This window comes from Vigna unguiculata, chromosome 6, assembly GCF_037176805.1.
Source record: "Vigna unguiculata cultivar grain cowpea cultivar isolate G323 ecotype 2 chromosome 6, ASM3717680v1, whole genome shotgun sequence".
NCBI classification, from domain to species: Eukaryota; Viridiplantae; Streptophyta; class Magnoliopsida; order Fabales; family Fabaceae; genus Vigna; species Vigna unguiculata.
In genome coordinates this window covers 41381358-41399685 of record NC_140797.1, presented here as the reverse complement: position 1 = coordinate 41399685, position 18328 = coordinate 41381358, and the positions used below count along the sequence as shown (strand labels likewise).

At 33.4% G+C, this 18328-nt stretch overlaps 3 protein-coding genes across 4 annotated transcripts; all 3 read right to left on the bottom strand.

Moving 5' to 3' along the window:
- LOC114188978 (Sec14p-like phosphatidylinositol transfer family protein) lies at positions 1–2259 on the bottom strand. The gene is made up of 4 exons (XM_028077667.2): positions 1164–2259; positions 927–1051; positions 687–831; positions 1–440 (listed from the first exon to the last, which is right to left on the bottom strand). Exons 1-4 carry the CDS (start codon positions 2046–2048, stop codon positions 183–185), a joined length of 1413 nt encoding a protein of 470 aa, XP_027933468.1. The 5' UTR covers positions 2049–2259; the 3' UTR covers positions 1–182.
- A 2149-nt stretch (positions 2260–4408) lies between these two features.
- Positions 4409–13749, bottom strand: LOC114189068 (toprim domain-containing protein). The gene is made up of 21 exons (XM_028077774.2): positions 13353–13749; positions 13133–13263; positions 12574–12629; positions 12419–12476; positions 12235–12336; positions 11482–11565; positions 10916–10996; positions 10245–10310; positions 10049–10165; positions 9851–9898; positions 9667–9752; positions 9134–9194; positions 8516–8698; positions 8052–8183; positions 7452–7513; positions 6467–6550; positions 5855–5986; positions 5432–5528; positions 5221–5355; positions 5079–5146; positions 4409–4825 (listed from the first exon to the last, which is right to left on the bottom strand). The coding sequence occupies exons 1-21, from the start codon at positions 13606–13608 to the stop codon at positions 4768–4770; spliced, it is 2097 nt and encodes a 698-aa protein (XP_027933575.1). The 5' UTR covers positions 13609–13749; the 3' UTR covers positions 4409–4767.
- A 1542-nt stretch (positions 13750–15291) lies between these two features.
- Positions 15292–18013, bottom strand: LOC114187435 (cytomatrix protein-like protein). 2 transcript variants are annotated; one of them, XM_028075696.2, is made up of 5 exons: positions 17628–18013; positions 17433–17514; positions 16540–16613; positions 15849–16448; positions 15292–15595 (listed from the first exon to the last, which is right to left on the bottom strand). In XM_028075696.2, the coding sequence occupies exons 1-5, from the start codon at positions 17841–17843 to the stop codon at positions 15473–15475; spliced, it is 1095 nt and encodes a 364-aa protein (XP_027931497.1). In that variant the 5' UTR covers positions 17844–18013; the 3' UTR covers positions 15292–15472. The 2 variants fall into 2 exon arrangements, with proteins under 2 accessions (XP_027931497.1, XP_027931496.1); XM_028075695.2 differs by having other exon boundaries at positions 17433–17544; positions 17628–18005.
- Between the last annotated feature and the right edge of the window lie 315 nt (positions 18014–18328).

Here is an 18328-nt window from a genome sequence, read left to right as displayed (position 1 = left end):
TTGAAGCAGACACATTATTGGCACTCTTGACATTTACATCAAAATATTTGATACATTATTGGCACAGAAAAAATCAATAAACTTTCTTAATCAATTTCACTCTTGAGCAAAAAAATGATATAAACCAATGAATATAACAATGAAAGAATGGCTCAGGAATTTTCAGTCTCTAAGACGCCAACTCAGAAGGAGCTCTTGGTGGTGTTCTTGTAACGGTACAGCACCCTCTTCTTCTTGTTTGAGTTGTTCTCTATAGTGAGCACAACTTTCCCTGCTTCATTGTTCCTAAAAGTGTTCCTAATAGGCCCTTCTTGTGACCCCATTTTCTTTCCTTTTTGAACAATAACTGTGTAAGAACCCTCATCACTGGGAACAAATTCCTCCTTGTAACTCACCTCCCATCCCAGAACAGTCAAATCCCAGCACACACTGTTTCCAACCTGTTGAGATAAAAAACATCCTTTAGTCCAGTAAATGAAAAATAATGATAAATTTTGATAAAGTTCCTTAGGTGCTTTGTGCTTTGGCATTGTTTTCTGATAAAAAACTTTACTTTTAAACTTCAATAACTTGCATATGCAAAGTTTACTTTAAAACTTTAATTCTGATTGTAAACCAAAAGCAAAGCACCTATATGAAATTGTATCAATGTTTTGTCTATTAATACATAAAACCTAAGTTAGTACCTCTAATGCAGGAATCTCAACGGTTGCAGTTGATCCAGCCTTGAGAATGAGTTCTGAGACAGCACCATCTTGGGAAGAGAACTCAGCATCATTTTCCCTCTTGAAACCACCATATTGAACTGGGATTTCCTCAATTGGAATGTACCTTTTGAGTACAAAGAAATTAAGATCATTAATGGGATGCTGATGAAACATCCAATGAACAAAATGGCTAATTTAATGGATGGGATGGGAACATACTTGGTCAATGTTTCAGTGACCTTGTTAGGACGAGCCACCACAATTTTGCTCTTTGTTCTTTGGGTTAAGAAGGGAGATAAAAGGGCGTTGAGAGCATAATACCAGAAAGGAACGTTGATGAAAATCTACAATGAAACGAAATCACATTCATAATCATCAAAATAACAGCTTATTCTGAGCAGTGTAGCTTAGAAAACAGTTAAAAAGGGAAAAGAGAAAAAAGGGCAAAGAACTTACATTTTTTGCCACCATTTCAGGATAATTGTCTTGCAATATTGCAACAGTTTGCTTTGTGGCAACTCTAAGCTCCTTGTTTGAAATACCAGGGGAGTTCTTGAGGTCATTGATTTGAAGCAAGGAAGACACGCCACCAGGCTTCAAATTGAGCTTCTGAATACCCTTCTCCATCATCTGGCACCTCCATCTCAAGAACTCACTGCGCTTCTCCTCAGTCCCAAAAGTCTTCTGATAAAGTTCCTCACTTTCAAATGCACCAAATATGTTGTAGCAAACAGGGTGACCCTCATGATCAACTCCACTCATGCAAGCTGCAGAGGCCAAGTCAGAGGCAAATACCTCATCCACTAAAGAATCAATATTTGATTCCTTCCTCCACTTAAGGGTCTTCTTCAGCATCTCAAACGCATCACTGACTCTGAACTCCCTAGCCCTCAAAAACTTCAACAGAACCACATCAATGCCTTCCGCTCCCTTGCTTGGCAAAAGGGGCACTCCCCAAAGACACACATCGTTCTTCTCAACCTCCACATTTTTCCCCTCCTTCTTCTCTTCAGCGTCATTCTTCTCTTCTGCCTCGTTCTCAGCAGAAGCCTCCTTCTTTGGCTCTTCTTTCTCAAAAAGAGTGCCTCCCAAGATAGCCTCCTCAAGCTTTGACTTGAATTCAATCAAAGCCTTCCTTTCAAACTCTTTGAGATCAGAAAGGAAGTTGCTTTCTTCCTTGTAAGAAGAGCTTTTCTCCACCGTTTCCGGCTTCTTTTCATCCAAAGATGATTCCTTTGGTTCCACATTTTCTCCAGCAACCTTCTCCTCTTTCTGGGGCTCGGCAACAGCAACAACCTCAGCTGTCTGGGTCTCCTCTTGAGCCATAACCTCAGCAGTCATGGTTACAATTGGAAACAAGATGAAAACTTGAGAAGACCCAGATAGTTGAAAAGGGTAAATGAAAGATGAAAATCTGAGAAGACCCAGATACTTAAGAAGGGTAAATGAAAGATCTAAGAAAACAGACACACACCTAGGTTATGAACCAGAATATAGAAACTAAAAACAGGTGTGTGAATGTGTATGCTATGTTTATGCTGGTGAGATGGCTGTGAGGGTAATATATAGTAATTTGAAAGGTTGGAAAAAGGGTTGATGGCAGCAACGGTCACATAATGGATCCAACACAGAGGAGCCGTTAGGGATTTTCCTTTTCCCGAGAGTTATGCTGCTCTGGCATCCAGCACATTCAGGCGTGATACCATCACAAATTTACCCCATCAATCACAATCATACTCTTTCTTTATAGCTTTTTGTCCCACGTTACTATTCATATCATTAATTAAATATGAATAGTTTATTTGGGTTAAATATGTTATTTTGTTCCTCAAGTTTAAGTGAATTTTGGAATTAGTTTTTTTTTTTTAAATTTTATACTAATTTAGTCATTTATCTTTAGAAATGCGTGGATTTAGTCATTCTTACCAAATTTTATTAAGTTTATTTGACATTTTAAACGTATTTTATGATAATATTTGAATTAATATTTAAGCGAAAATGTGTCAAACAACGTAAATAATTCAAATATTATCATAAAATGCGCTTGAAACATCAGATAAACTTAACAAAATTTGATTAAAAGGACTAAATTCACGCATTTTTAAAGATAAAAGACTAAATTGGTCAAAAATTTTGATGAGGGACTGATTTCAAATTTCACTGAAACTTGAGGGACCAAAAACATATTTAACCCTAATTTTAAACACATTTATTAAAGTATTATAAAGATCAATAATCTGTTCATATACATATATTACAATAGTATAATCCAATATTTTTTTATGTTATACTAATATTTCTTTATAGGATTTGCAGTGTAATGTTGCTTTAAATAATTAAGAAGACGATGTAATGTATAAATAGTATCACTTTTTTTTTAAAAGCAATTGAGATATTGTTATATAACTAGAAAAGATATAATTTGTGTTTAATATGAAAAAACGTTAGGAGGTTTAAGTTAATTTGCACTTTTTTTATGTTGTTTATAGTATTAGAAAGGAAGAATCCAAGGAGAGACATGAGAGGGAGGTTTTTTATTTCAAAATTTTATTTTTAAGTTTAAAATTGAGTTTTGAATAGCTATAGAGGTCAAACTAGGAATTTAAAAAATAGTGTAAAAGCTGTCTTTCTCTATGTAAGAAATATTTTAGCTTATTCTCTTTACAAGTGCTGTTTTTTTTTTTTTTTAAATTCATTCTCTGCGTTTAAAAACCTTTCACCGATAAGCTATTTCAGAATTTGTTGCATTGATGTGCTCAGCACTTAACCATATTTACTAATATGTTAGCGGGGTGCTTTTGTTTAACAAATTTTAAAAATTTCTAATGGTTTTTGATCGTGACTGCAACAAAATCCATTCCATCTCTTTAATAGTCGTGCTTTCATGCTTTATTTAATTCTTTCAAGTTTATTATTATGCCCCAAAAGTCAAGAATTTAATCTGAAAAAAAAATAATAACCATCTACGTTTTTGTAATATTCAAAGATAAGTTTTTCGAGTTATTTCTTAAAAAGAAAAAAATCTATAATTTAAAGTCGTAAAATATTTGAAGCATATAGCCACTTCTTTGTAATAATAATTTATCATTTAAGTCTCTATACTACTCCACGTGTACGAAGAATAGAGTTCAGTCCGTTGAATAATGTTGAAATGTGGTATCTTATGATTATCAAAAAATATTTGGTAGTTTGTTTGACTCAGTCTAACGACATCACTTAGCATAACATGTGAAAGATTTGGCCATCAATGTCACAGACATGCATTATATTTATTTATTTAAGAAAATAACATTTTAAAATTTCATTCTGATTTATTTTACCCCATTTATCAAATCCCAGTTTGGAATCATTCATCCATGTTAGTTTTGAGAAATAGTCAACCATCGAAGCTGGAAGGACTTGTTCTTTTCTTCCTTTCTTCCCTCTTTTTGGTTTAAAAAATAAAACACAAGAATAGATTGTGTATTTCTGTCCAGAATCTTTGTAAAAATATGCCAAATATTCGTCTAGACATCAATTAGATGTTCAGTCTGGCCTGTAAGATTTTGGACGGTTGTTAATATGTTAAAAATTTGATACATAAATTTAATCAATTTCAATTTTTGAATTCTTTTTCTTCTAAAATTGTTTGTAGAAAAACTTGTCCAAACACAAGCTTACTTAGTTTACACAGCATCTACTATCATATTATATAGAAGGAATAAAGCAAATAACAATTTATAACTCAAGAAATAAATTGAGTGTCCGACAAACAAATCTCTCCGTATCTATACAAGGATTAAAAAGCAGAACTTCAAAATTAAAGATGTAATCCTAACACGTATAAGAGGACAGCTACAGGATTCAAGATCTTCAAATAATGAAAGCCAAAACAATGATATTATACAATCAATTTTCACAACCCATGCTAAGATTCAATCTAACCCTTTGGCACCCCAATGAAGACACTATTGGCCATGTTTTAGACACAATCCTAGTATCAGAAGTTAATTTCATTTTAGGACGTAGTTGTTGTCGACCACTGTACAAGCCTACTGAAAAATGATGATTTGTCTCACTGTTATTTCCTTCTATCAGTTGGTCTCTTGTTATCTGTTGGTGTGTATTCACCGGTTACCCTGCCATTTGCCACAGAAAATGAGTTACCATGCGTACTGAAGTTTATGCCAAACAGAAGAAAATTATTTACAGTGCAATGAAGTCATTGGCTTTTCTCACTATAAATTTTCTATCTATTTTTGAGTGGTTCATTTTGGTAGCACAGTCTGAAGGGTTTGTGAGAAGATAAGTTTCATCATAATCCCTGATCATCTACTGCAGTGTAAGGAAACTAGCATTTTAGCACAATAGTCAAGGCAAAAATATATTTACCTATTATACAACAATGTGGCTTCACCTATTGTCCCTGCCACCTTGTTGCGTACCTTTCGAACACAAACCTGAGACAAGCCCAAGTCAGTATTTTTTACTTAGTAAGATACCAAAATAAGTACAATGTGCTGCAATCACTCACCTGTACTTGATCCATAGGTCCAGCTTCAGGATCCCGATTTCGGTGAATAACAATTCCATTGTCACACTTATTTATGAAGTGTGCACTTCCACTTATATCATAGAGATTGGGAGGATCCCCAACCCAATTATGCAGCTATGAGATGAGAAGAAAGAATATCAGAAAGAGTAAAATGACAACAGATGAAACCAAAGCTGTTTATGTTACCAACCTGCCTAGGATGTGCTACAAACCAAACATGGCATCCATGATGTTGTGCAAAGCGTTTGATTAAGGTAAGCATCTGACTCACATATTCTGTTTCGGTCCTGCAAGTTTTTGCAACAACTACATTAATCTCAACTAACCATCATCCATTATCTAGACAACAATAAAGGCAGCTTAGCAACAGAGAATGATTTGTAACACATCATGTTCTTGGAGGGGGACTTATTTATGATGTATCCCTTAATTTTATTATAAATAAAATGCACGCCTCTGATATACAATACACAACATTCAAATATAATTTCTCTTGTACTTCTCTAATACATATTCATATTGAAAGGAATCTCCAGTAAGTCCCAGCATTCTAAAGAGTTCTAATACAACTCAGAAAATCCAAATTTAGAATAAGTTCTTTTAAGAGAATTACTGGTTTGGAGGCCGCTGATGATCGAGCTCATTATAAGGATCAATTACAAGTCCTCGCACCCCGTGCCTTAATACAGCAGCTTTTGCAAGGTCAAGGACCCATCTTATATTTGGAAGGGAGTCATCTTCACACCTAGTATCATGTAGCCAAGCAGTAAATTTCATCAATTTAAGAAACGTGGGTAGTAAATGCTAACCAATGCCTTAAGGAAACAAGTTAAGGAATTAAAAGAAGAAAGTTTTTTATTATGATTAAAAAAAATACACTCCCCTGCTATAGTTTTAATGCGCTATCATATAACTTTCAATTTAAAGCTGTTCTAAATGAGCCAAATGCACTAAAGAAGTTGCTATTGCCTGCTTCAATATCCATTTAGAAAGATTTAACCCTTCCTATTTTAAATAAATAAAGAATCAACTGCACCACTAATCATAGCATGCATCATCACGTTTCAATTACAGACAACTGTAAAGGAAACTGGTAAACTAAATCAACTAAACAAATGTATAAAACATAAGAGCAGTCTAAAAATGTGTGGATGATTGTACAAATATTTGAATGTGGCATGCCACAAGTTACAACTACCAGCTGAGATCCTTGTAATGGACTTACCTTATGAGAGAAAAAGTATCGCTTAACCAGAGCTTGCCCCGTTCAAACTCCTCCACACTCATTCGCTCAACTTTTTCTCCATAACTAACATTAGATAAACAAGTCAATCAAGATAATCAAATATATATGCATAATAACAATCACCATTATTGCAAATTAATGAACATTATAATCCAATAGACCAATATAAGGGTCCCCTTACAATGAAAGATAAATTGCAACATTATAAAGAAAAATGCAGAGGACAAAGAATTATAAATCCTTAATGATAAAAGTAATACTGATTCCACTAGTATAATAAAATGGCATGACACCAAAATGAAAACCGAATTAATATACTCAGAAATGGAAAAGTCCCAAGATATTATTGGACCATGGTAATAAATGCCAATCCATAGGCATAGAGTACTATATCATCCATAATTCTAATAACTGGTAGTATAAAAGTTTCAATTCCATATCCCACTCATGTCTCATGCCTTCCCATGAACTCAACACATACAAAAGCAAGATTAATAACCAATTAATATGCTATCTGGTATAAAGTAATGTAAGCCATAGTATTTCTAATTGAGAGAAAGGAGTAAAATATGAACATTAGTGTGATACAGATAAGAAAAAATTGGAAATTGTTATAAATCCAGCACATAACACAACAGAGGGTGTGGGAAAACAACACCATAAGTTATTATTTGATCTGGAAATAAACACTAATTAATGTTGGAGGATTGGAGGTGTAGATCACATGGTTTTTAGCTTTGTAAAAAGTAGTAAAGGGAGACTAACGACATCGGAAAAAATTGTTGAAAGGGAGCTCATGGTTAATAATATTCTTGAGAATTAACTTTTAATTGAGCCTAACAATGTCACGTAATCCTGTACCTAAACTCACATGGTGGAATATGGTCATTTTTGTAGTAATAAAAAAGAAATAATCAACAAGGCACCAATAGTATATAAATCATAAATAATATGCAAGGCTCACCGTTCATTAAAGAATGGCTTCTTCAAGTGTTTCTCCAAAAGTTTTCGAGCATGTTCTCTGACCTATAGGATAGTCAATAACAAAGTCAGAAAAATGAACAAACTTCTGACGGGAATGTAAGAGACGACTATTTAAAAATAGAGATACTGTTGGCATAGTAATTTGGTACAACCACATACACAACGGAAGTATAAGAGAAATGACAGATATTACAACACGTGTTCAAACCCAGCAGGAACTTCAGCAAAACAAATCAATAAAGACAAATAGAATAGTTTTATTCACTCAATATTTATGAAATATTAAGCATCCAGAACCAGTTAAGGAAACCAATGGTTTGTGAAACACATTCAATTCCCTAGCATTCCAACAACTAACTTCCTTACTTGCAACAAATAAAGTAAAACACGAGGAAGAAAGAGAAATAATTCATTTACTTTTCTTATCTGAGAAAAAAATCTCTTAAAGCAGAAACCAACCACAATGAAAGTACATGAGTAAATTACCACAAATATCCAGACATGATCTACCATTTCATAGTTACCTAGAAGTGAGCAATAAATATCCTGAACATAGAAAGTCACTAATAAACAATCTAACCTTGTTCTCCATAGAACAAAGAGCAAATTTCCAGCCAGCCAATTCATTAAGATTGCAGAGAAGAGCATCAATCCACTCACTCTTCCCAGAGTTAGGAACCCCAGTCACTATGGTCAATTCTCCTGGTACAACCTGATAAAAGTAATTTAATAGATACTATCAGGATCTCTAAGTCCACGCACAGAAAAAATGTTTAATTATTACTATATGTCAAATATAGTACTTTGGTCAAAAAAAACATTTGATGAAACATGTTAGAACAGCTTATATTATATTCTGAACAACTCTTTAACAGCTGTTTTTGTTGTACCTATGCGTCATCTAGAGCCTGAGACTAGAGGTGACTCATTATGTTGTTTTTGATATATTATTATCTGTAATTAAATGCATAAAGTAAACAAAGAAAAAACAATATAAAAAAATGTTAATCACATTAAGAAAAATACAGCAATAACGGCCCTTACATTGTACAAGTCATTCAGATTATTCCACCCAGTGGAGATACCAATATCATATCCTAAGGTTCGATGGTAGTATGCATCAATCTCATCAAAGTAATCTCTGAAGTTAAACAATCCACGTATTGGATATAATTCTGCATTCTCAATCGCTTCCTTGAGTGCATCAGGACCCAAATACATGAGAACCTGTGAATATGTCATAAGGTTGCTACAGTTATCAAAGAGCAGAATTACATACAAACAACTTCAGATGACTCTGCATGACAAGTGACATACACAAACCAGACAAGTGTGAAAATTATGTTGGTGTTCAGAAACATATAATAGGGAGGAAATACTCCCTGACGTTTCTGAAAGCTTTCTCTGAAAAAATCATTTCTCTAAAATAAGCTAATCCAACCATGCATGTCAATAAACGATGCACACTAGACAACACGAATAGCATACACCAGATAGAAAAATGTATAAACATAACCTAAATGGGTCTGCGAATCCAAACAGTGGGAACAAGCCACAGAAGCATTATCTGTTTTCAATATTTAGAGGTTTAATCGTTTAGGTGAGAATGAGAGGAAGGATGCAGGTAAAAGGGGAACTTGAACATGAAAATTGATATCTGACCTCATTTGCATCTTTGCAATTGTCTGATTTCCCTTTTTTAGGCCACCTGACTCGCCAGCATCTACAACCATTGAGCAGAGAAAGGTTAAAGAAAATGTGAAACAAGCATGAAAAGAGGAAAAGAACTCTATTATTTTTTTCAAAATGGAAAATAATATGAATAAACTGACTATATAGAACAGTGAATATAGCCATTCGGTCTTGTCTAATAATGAAGATTTTGAAACAACAGCAACATCAACATAGCAAAAAAGGTTTACAGAGACACCATTTATCTTAAAAAGTAAATTTTTAGAACAAAATACACAAAAGCAACTCAAAAATAGCTGATCTATACAGTTTAGCACTTCTTACTTCAAAATTAAACACCATATACAATGAATACATGGAACATATAAACTAAAATGAAACAAGTGCCAAAATATTGTTATCCTCCTTTAATTGAAAGAGTAACTTCTTGATATTTTCTCAAATATATCAATGATTATGGTAATTTATATATGTAATAGAACCAAGACCAAAAAAATTCTAACTTCTCTTTCCCAATGCGACGTGCAAGCTCCTCAGCTAGAGCTTGACCAGGTGGATCCCCATCCGTGGCAAGTATAACCCGGGTTGCCTATCAATATAAATATTGACAAAACAAATAAAGTTTAAGAAAATGATATATTTCAGCACATTCAGAAAAAAAAAAATAAATGACAACATCTAACTAACCTTCTTTAGTTCATCTTTACAGTTCCACAGATACTGATACTTTTTGTCCTAGCTTTACAGAATGAGACATATGACAAGAGCATTAGATTCTAACATTACACATGCTACCACGGCAAAAAATGGCAACAGAGAAGAAATTGAAAAGTTACAAATATGCACACACATAATAATATAGTATCTTGAGAATTAAAAAAGGACCTGTTCTAGAGGAGGCAAGTCTTTTGAGGACACTGATTGAGGTGCCCCATCAGGAACACTGACACAGTTCAAGAAGCCAGCTTCTTCCATTGCCAACTTGTCCATTTCACCTTCAACCTATATTGTTAAATCAATATGCTAAGCATAAAGCAAAAGTTAAACTTTACTAAATTTCTACAGAGAGCAGAATACATACAATGATTACATCACTCTGTCCTACTATGTCATCCAATCCATAAAAGATCTTTTCAGTGTTTGCTTCCTGAAATAAAAGGATATTTAGAGGAAACTGGAAAGAAGTAATGTCATAAAATCAGATAAATAAATGACATCAAAATAAAATTTGACAACTGAAAAAAAAAAAACATGTTGAATTTAAGATAACATGAAAGAAATATCTTCCAGCATAATCCGATTATAAGCTTCCAGTTTTTCAGCTCCTAGCTTATAAGCTTCAGCTATGCTATAAGCTAGTTTTACCAAAACATTCTATATACATAAATTGAGATTGCAAAGCTTACTTGTGTATATTATTTTCTTTATTTTTATGCTATTTGGGTATGCTGCAAACAATAGATGTTACAAAGGGATCTAGTTGGGATCATATGTTATATTGTGATGCTTTTGCATACTCTACCTTAAAAAAATTGCAAGTGGAATACTCTACCTTTTACATGCCAATAAGTAAAAGGCACCGACACCAATAATAAAAAGAATATACTTACATGTTAACATTGCTAGTGGAATATAATTTATTTAATTTTACTCACCAACATATGACAGATGCCATCACTGTTGTTTTAACTTTTAATACTAATTCATTCTCAGCTTATCAATTTTCCCACTCAATCTAAATAAACAGCATACCTGCCAAAACATCTTGTTGACATCTCGATACTTGCAACTAATTAGTGATCCTTTTCGACGATACGTGAAAGCAATCACAATCTACCATACAAATGTTACAGAAAGAATTAGTAACAGGTCAATCACTTAAAGAAAAAGTGTGAAAATAGAACACTGCCTACAATAAAAAAAAGTTAAATGTTTATTATACACTACCAATGGAAATAGTTGAACTTTGAAGGTATGACTTTGTCAAGTGAAAATCAATTGCAATCCTTGCCTAATTACTCGTTATATAAAACATGTTTTTTCAAGGAAATATATTAAATAGAAAACTGTCATTTTTAAGACTGCCTTTATAATAATAGGCTAATAGTAGGTGTAACTAGCATAAATCATATCAAATTAACGTTATCACATATACACCAAAAAGCATTTTCTGGTTAATAAAATTATAACCAACCTATGATGTTCACTCCAGGATCTTTACCACAACCAAAGAAATCAAACAATCATAAGGATTGTTAATGTAGAGGAAATATCAATGCATTGAAGATACACATTCACAATTTAGTGGTCAATTGCACCTGATCTTCATATTTTCTCTGCATCACAGCATTTCTCTCCAGAGTCTCTTTCGAAATCAAGCGCTCTGAAAAATATGCAAGCAGCTGAAACAGGGCAAACAAAGTCATATTCACCACATTGACTGGAAATGAACAAAAAAAATCATTATCAACACAATTGAAAAACTACCTAACAAGCATAAAGCAAACAAATGAAAATAAACAAAGATTTTGATTCTAATTTCCAAAGGCTTGTTTGTATTTCTGTTTATCGTCAGCAACAGCACACCACTCTGCATTTGTTACTTTCAATAAATACACGTTTAGCTCTATGCATATCCAGAATAAATAAACCACTAAATGCAGAGATGAGAAAAATCAGAGGAAACAATGGCTCTGCTGCCAAGACATAAAGAATAAATTTATTGAGTGCAGAGTAGGAGTGTACAAGCAAAGCCAGTTTTAAACATTAGGATTTAATTTTAATTGCTTGCCAAAACTCAATACAATTAGAGGATCTATTTGTATGCAAAAGAAAGAAGACATTGCAAGTGCCCTTTTAAAAGAGAGATTGGTATAAATGATTTTGATAGCAAATCTAAATTTTGGAATGTGTGTCACTGTAAAATTCAATTAAGATGGCAAACAAACGTTTACCCAAACATTCACCAAAGTAATGGAGGACAGGAGTTTGTCATGAGTACTATCTGCCCCTCTATTATAGCATATCCAAAGTAATGGAGGACAAAATTAGGTAAGGTAGAATGTAATTACCTCATCACAAAGTGGTTCAAGTTGTAATTCCTTCTCCGTAATCTCTCTTTTCTTTTTAACCGGGGTTACAATACTTGCTGCAGATCTGCTTCCAGCAAAGGCCTACAGCAGAAGGTAGAAAATGAACCAAATACCACATCTGCCTGTGTTAATCTGACCCGCTTGAAAATGAAAAATATGTAACCTGTGTGCTGCCTTTCCAACCACACTTGCCACGAAAACACACCCATGCAGCAGATCCCCTAAAACAAAAAATAAAAATTAAAACAAAGTATGTATACAATCTGTTAAGAAAAGAGAATCAGAAAAGTTTACGAAAAAAAATGACAAATACCATACCCATCTGGTGCAATGTAGAGAGATAGGCTCCTTTCTGATTGATCGCCACCTTGGCACTATAAAAAAAATATTAAATGACACACAAGCAACACTTAATACATAAAAATGTTTAAATCCTATTGGGACGTATAAAATGGGATTCATGTAAAGAGAATGAATGAACTATTCTCACTGCAGAGTCCCAGTATCCCAGATAAAGTGGAAAATAAAAGATACAAACAAGATAATCCGACTGGTTTGAAGTACATAATCAACATTCCTCAATTCACTATTTTTTAGCACTCTCATTCGTAACACCGTTATCGCCTCCCTCAACTGAAACTAAAGCTGCGCCTTCAAATAATCACCTTATGCAAAACAAACAACAAAAAATTTGCCCAACTTCACACCTTAAAACAGACATGATTAATAACAAATACCAAAATTTTCATACATAAAGTGAAACAGCAATTTGAGGACAATGTCTAACCAGCAAAACTTTCCAAAGGATCAAAACATCACAGTTTATAAGTCATATTTCAAAAACATCTATTCAACTTTGAAGGAAAGTGGGAGACACCTCTGGACAGAGCAAGTGATTGTACTGCCCCGGCACACATATTCCAGTTTCCATCCCAACAGCCTCCAACCTCTGCTTCAAAATATTGAACTGCAACTCCACACTCTTCGCCTCGGTGTTCTCCAATTGAACTTCAGAAAACCAAACCAAAAACACAAAAAGTTAGCAACTTGAAACACACTTAAGGCTGGCCTGTCCCCCACGGAAAAGGGCACCTCACCCGGTCTAGGGATACTGGCATGAGAGACACCGTGGTAGCCGTTGGTTCTGAGAGGCGATGGAGGGTTCCTTGAGGTGGGTTTGGAACAGAACACGGTGAAGAAGGGTCTATGAGGAAGCAAACGGTGTCGTTGACAGAAAGTAGTGTTTTTGAGGGTTGGGAATGAAGAAGAATGGAAGAGGGTTTGAGGGGTCATTGCAGTGAGTTTTGAAGAAAAAAATAAGGGACGTAGAGTGTAGGGATAACGAAGGCGCATGCTTCTTGTTCCCTTGATGAAGAGAGTGTTGGTTTTTTGGTGTTTCTCTAACAGGGTTCCATGTGTGTGCCAAAGAGAGAGTGGTAGTGGCAAAAAGGGTTTTGGTTTTAAGGCTCTGCAATTTTTTAATGTCTAAACAGAGTGCACCTCAAATCATTGGTGCTGTGTAGTGTAGGTTATTTATGAGTAATGAGTTTAGCCCGGATAATTTTGTTTGATTTATTTATACTGATAAATTTTACTTAATTTGCCCTAAACATTTTATTATATTTTATAATTAGTTATTGGTTATTTGAAATGTATAAGTGTTGGTTTATAGTAATTAGTAATGCTTTAACAAAGAGGGGTTTTTATCATAGTGAGGTAGAATGAGTAAATACATTTAAATATTAATGTAGTTTTCGGTGATTAATACATGTAATTAATTAGAAATGATATTGTTTTAAATTTGTTACTTTTAAGAGCTTTTATCGCAAATAATATAGTTCTGAGATTCTATTTGATTTTATTGCTCTCTATACTAATTTTTGATGAGTTCAATTTTAAAATATTATTACATAAAAAATTATTATCAAAAATAAAAGTCATATAATATATAATCTTGAAAACAATAATTTTGACGAATAATACTTTTATAATTAAATCACATTTCATAATTATGTAAGACTGTGATAAATTAAATTTATGTGATAATTTGCTTATATTTGTCAAAATCTTATCGAGATTTTAACTTTTTTTAATATTCAACATAATATGATATTTAAATTTTGTTTACACGATTACCTCAATAACTCGTGCACTTCTATGGGGATTTTTTTTAGAAGAATAATAGTTAACTTATCTTCAACTAATCAATATATTAGAAACGACTGAGAGAAAAAATTAAAATATAAGTCCAGTAATATTTTTATTTGTGTATTGTTGATCAGTATTTTCAAATCCATAATTATATTATAACTAAAATTCTCTAACCTCTGCTTCTGTTGTGTTAAAACATAATTTATTATAATTTGTAAGAAATTTAGAGTTTTGGATCAATTTTATTTTTAATTATACTTTAAGAAAAGTATCAAATATATTTCTAAATGTTCTTGGCTTCATAAAGATTCATGTTGAATATCCGTTAATAAGATTATATTAAAAACAATGTTCCTAATATGTTTTCTTTCTTTAAAACAAAGTAATTAGTTTTTAAATATCTTTATGTAGGTAACAATATCAAATAACTTTTTTATTTCTCTTAAATTTGTAAATTTTGAATGTGTTGTTTATTAATTATTATCATTCAAGTGATAATACATTTCTTAAATGACATGTCACTAAGTGAGATTGGTAAGTACATTCTTTCATTTCTGTTTTTTTCACTAAAACTTTTCTACATTTTGTTTTTCAGTCTCTATAATTTTTTTCAGTTTTATCTTTATAAATTTTTATGCATATTTTGATTTATATTAAAAATTTATTGTTCAAGTCATCGAGTCAGTAAGTAAATCCGAAAAATATTATACTTATTGTGTAATTGCTCTTAAGTTTCCCTAAATCAAAAAAGAAAACCGAACATTCATGTATATTGAACAGTGAATAATCTCTCCATATACATTTTCATTTAGCGATAAATAATTAAATCAGTTATTTAAGATTAACATAATTAAAATCTACTTCATTAGAGTAATAACAACAAGATTAACAAACTAAAGGCTGTTTTAAATATAATTTACCTAAAGAGTGGAATAGCGTTATTCCAAAGTTACATCGAATGTTTAATTAAAAGCTCATACATGATATGATCATCATACATAGTTTACATAAAGAGCGTACAAGGCATGTACAATACAAACAAAGACTCACATATCTCCGAAAGGAGTCATCTGTCATCTCTGACCTTCGCAGAGGACTTCAGTTTTGGAACCTTGAAGCCATTAGAGAACAGCTTAGGAGCTACAATGGGAATAACTGGAGGCTCTTTCCTCTTCATGCTTGTTTTCCCCTGGACATTAAGATTCACTAAGTCAAAACATAAAAGAAAACAACAAGGAATGCTTTTTCTCAAACTTTCAATTTTACAACCTGGGGAGGGGGAACACATGCAGTGAATACATATTTCTATTGAAATGAATGCATAGTTCAAGCATTTATATTTAGGAAGCAAGTTGCCACTTCAATACAACCATGTTCATGAACAAAATGAATTAACAAGAGTACAAAGGACGATAAGTGATTAGAGAAAGAACATCCCATACCCTTTCAGAAGATTTTGCAGCTGGTTGATCGGGTGTACGTAGTTCCTTCTGCACAATCATACTTCTACTCTTGCTGCTCTTAACTCCCGTACCAGATGCTTTACTCCCATCGGAGCAACGATTTAAAACAGGTGTGACATGGTTGTTCTGGAGTTTTCTTAAAGATTCCAACTCCATTGAGAGTCCAGATATTTCCTTGTTTAAGCTTTTTGTCTCAGCCTCCATCTCAGCAATTTTACTTTCTAATTCGCAAATTTTACTATCTTTTTCATAATGTTCAGATCGTAGCTGCTCCATGCCGGAAACAAGTACCTTTATCTTTTCATTTGCCTTTTCTACTTCAGCTTCCCTAGACTTTAATTTAGCAGTGTAGTCATTCTCCATTATCTTATATTGATTCCACACAAATTTCTTTTCCGCCAAGAGTTCAGACACCTCCGAATATTTTTCTAGAGAAAGCTTATCATATTCACCTTTTAACAAACTAAATTCATCGCAAGAACATTTATCTTTTTCTTCAGAATTCGAAATGGGCTTGTTCCCTCTATGTGTGGTTCCTTTTTTCTTCTTGCCAGTATCCTTAGATTCTGTTCCTTGGTCCTGTTATAAAGTGAGCGTTCAGCATAATGTAATACATAAGAAATATCAGAAAACCCAACAAATATGAAACGCTGACTGACAGATTACTTACTTCTCTAACAGAGGATTTACGAGAAAGAATTTCAAACCATTCTTTAAAATCCCCCAACTCATCCTCTGTATGCTCTGTAATAAAAAAGATAAACGAATGCAGTTAGAATAATGTCAAATGTAAATTCATTCAAACACCTATTATTTCAACAATTAACAAAAACTTTCCCTTGAGTTGAAAAAATCGAAGATATTAATAATTTAAACCAGAAAGTGAAAAGAAAAATTCTTTGTAGCATGCTAGGAGTGATGCATCATCCAGGAGCAGGAACTTGCATATTGGTTCAGCCAATCAGGTATGTAACCATCTCAGACAACCCTTACATTCATGTATCATGTAAAGTTATTTACATTTACATTTGGGAAATGAAAATAATCTGAACCATGTAACATCCAGGACCATCCCAAGATTGACGGGTCACATAAACTAGTTCTCATTCAAAACTGATTAATTTAACTCTGCTCCTATGCAAATAATTCCAGTCTGAGGTCAAAGTAAATGAATGTATAGGCTTCCGCAGTATTTGTTTTGGATTTACTTCAAATGGCCTCAAGAGAAACCTTTCGACCCCAAAGAAAAGAGACTATTGTCCAAAAATAATCATATCACAAACATATGCTATTACTCTCTACTGTCCCCCAAAACTCAACTAAGGTACTTCAAAAAACAAAAAATCTACATCACGTCAAGAAACTATCTAACCAAATAGTTCTCTCCATTCTCAATCCTTAATAAAAACCACACAACCAGCTTTTTGCTCCTTGAAAGCAAAACATTAAGGAATAAAACGACAAATGCAAAAACCTAACACCAAGAACCAAAAGCAAACACCTTTTCCATAAACTGGCTCAAAGTAAAAACTACTAACAAGAAATCAAAGAAAGCTCACTGACCCAAAATCCATTTTAATATAGCACCCTCTCTGTGCTTCAAACCCAGCGCCAAATCCGCCTTCGCTTCCTCCAGAGACCGTTTCTTCTCCTCAAATGCCAAAATCTCATTCAACTAAAGAAACAATGGTAATAAAAACACATGAAAAAAAGTAATTTTGTTAAACTTTAGCGGAGCCCTAAAAGAAGACTATCTACCTGAGAAATTTGATCCTTGTGAAAGCGAACATCGGAGATCCACCCTTCGTGCTGCATCCGAAGACGGTCTTCGAGAAACTTGTGGCGGCTAGCGAACGATTGAAGCTGGTTCTGCTGGTTGCGCACCATCTGAACCAGAGATTTGAAGATATTACCCCAATTTCGGCGCTCCGACAAGGCGACGTCGGTAGATTCTGGTTTTCTGAATTTCTGCATCGTGAAATTCAGAAAAAAAAAAAGGTTTGAATTTGGAAGAAGTGAAAGAGAAGAGACAGCAAAATTGTGAATTTCAACGGTCAAATTTTTCGCCGGTTTGATGCATTAGTAATTTCAAAAAGTTCGATGCGTTTTCGGACCGCGAAATTGATTTTAAAAAATATTGACCGTTGTGTTTTACCCGACCCAATTAGCAATCCCTAACCCAAGCTAGGTGGGCCCGTATTTGAAGCAGGATTGGGGCAGTTTTTTAAAATGGCTTAAATGATGTAGAAAATTGCTTCCGGCACCTTCATAATTGTTTCTAGCACTTTAATAACGAAAATGGTCTTTCAAATTTTATAATATTTTTGGTAAATGGTATCTAAAAATGTAATAACAGGTTTCTGAATTATGCACATTCTAAAAAATTGAAATTTTCTTAAGAAACTTTATTTCGAAATCATTTTGTTATAATATCTCTAAAATGCGTAACCCAAAAGGTT

What these genes read in the sequence shown, in the direction of transcription:
- LOC114188978 (XM_028077667.2), bottom strand. Translation starts at nt 2,048, where the DNA reads ATGACTGCTGAGGTTATGGCTCAAGAGGAGACCCAGACAGCTGAGGTT. An exon ending in CTGAAATGGTGGCAAAAAAT is followed by an intron (nt 1,052 to 1,163) that starts GTAAGTTCTTTG and finishes GTTTCATTGTAG; the next exon opens with ATTTTCATCAACGTTCCTTT. An exon ending in TTGAGATTCCTGCATTAGAG is followed by an intron (nt 441 to 686) that starts GTACTAACTTAG and finishes TTATCTCAACAG; the next exon opens with GTTGGAAACAGTGTGTGCTG.
- LOC114189068 (XM_028077774.2), bottom strand. Translation starts at nt 13,608, where the DNA reads ATGCGCCTTCGTTATCCCTACACTCTACGTCCCTTATTTTTTTCTTCA. An exon ending in ATTGCAAAGATGCAAATGAG is followed by an intron (nt 8,699 to 9,133) that starts GTCAGATATCAA and finishes ACATATTCACAG; the next exon opens with GTTCTCATGTATTTGGGTCC. An exon ending in AAGCCATTCTTTAATGAACG is followed by an intron (nt 6,551 to 7,451) that starts GTGAGCCTTGCA and finishes ATCTAATGTTAG; the next exon opens with TTATGGAGAAAAAGTTGAGC.
- LOC114187435 (XM_028075695.2), bottom strand. Translation starts at nt 17,843, where the DNA reads ATGCAGAAATTCAGAAAACCAGAATCTACCGACGTCGCCTTGTCGGAG. An exon ending in GTAAATCCTCTGTTAGAGAA is followed by an intron (nt 16,449 to 16,539) that starts GTAAGTAATCTG and finishes ACTTTATAACAG; the next exon opens with GACCAAGGAACAGAATCTAA. An exon ending in CTGCAAAATCTTCTGAAAGG is followed by an intron (nt 15,596 to 15,848) that starts GTATGGGATGTT and finishes CTTAATGTCCAG; the next exon opens with GGGAAAACAAGCATGAAGAG.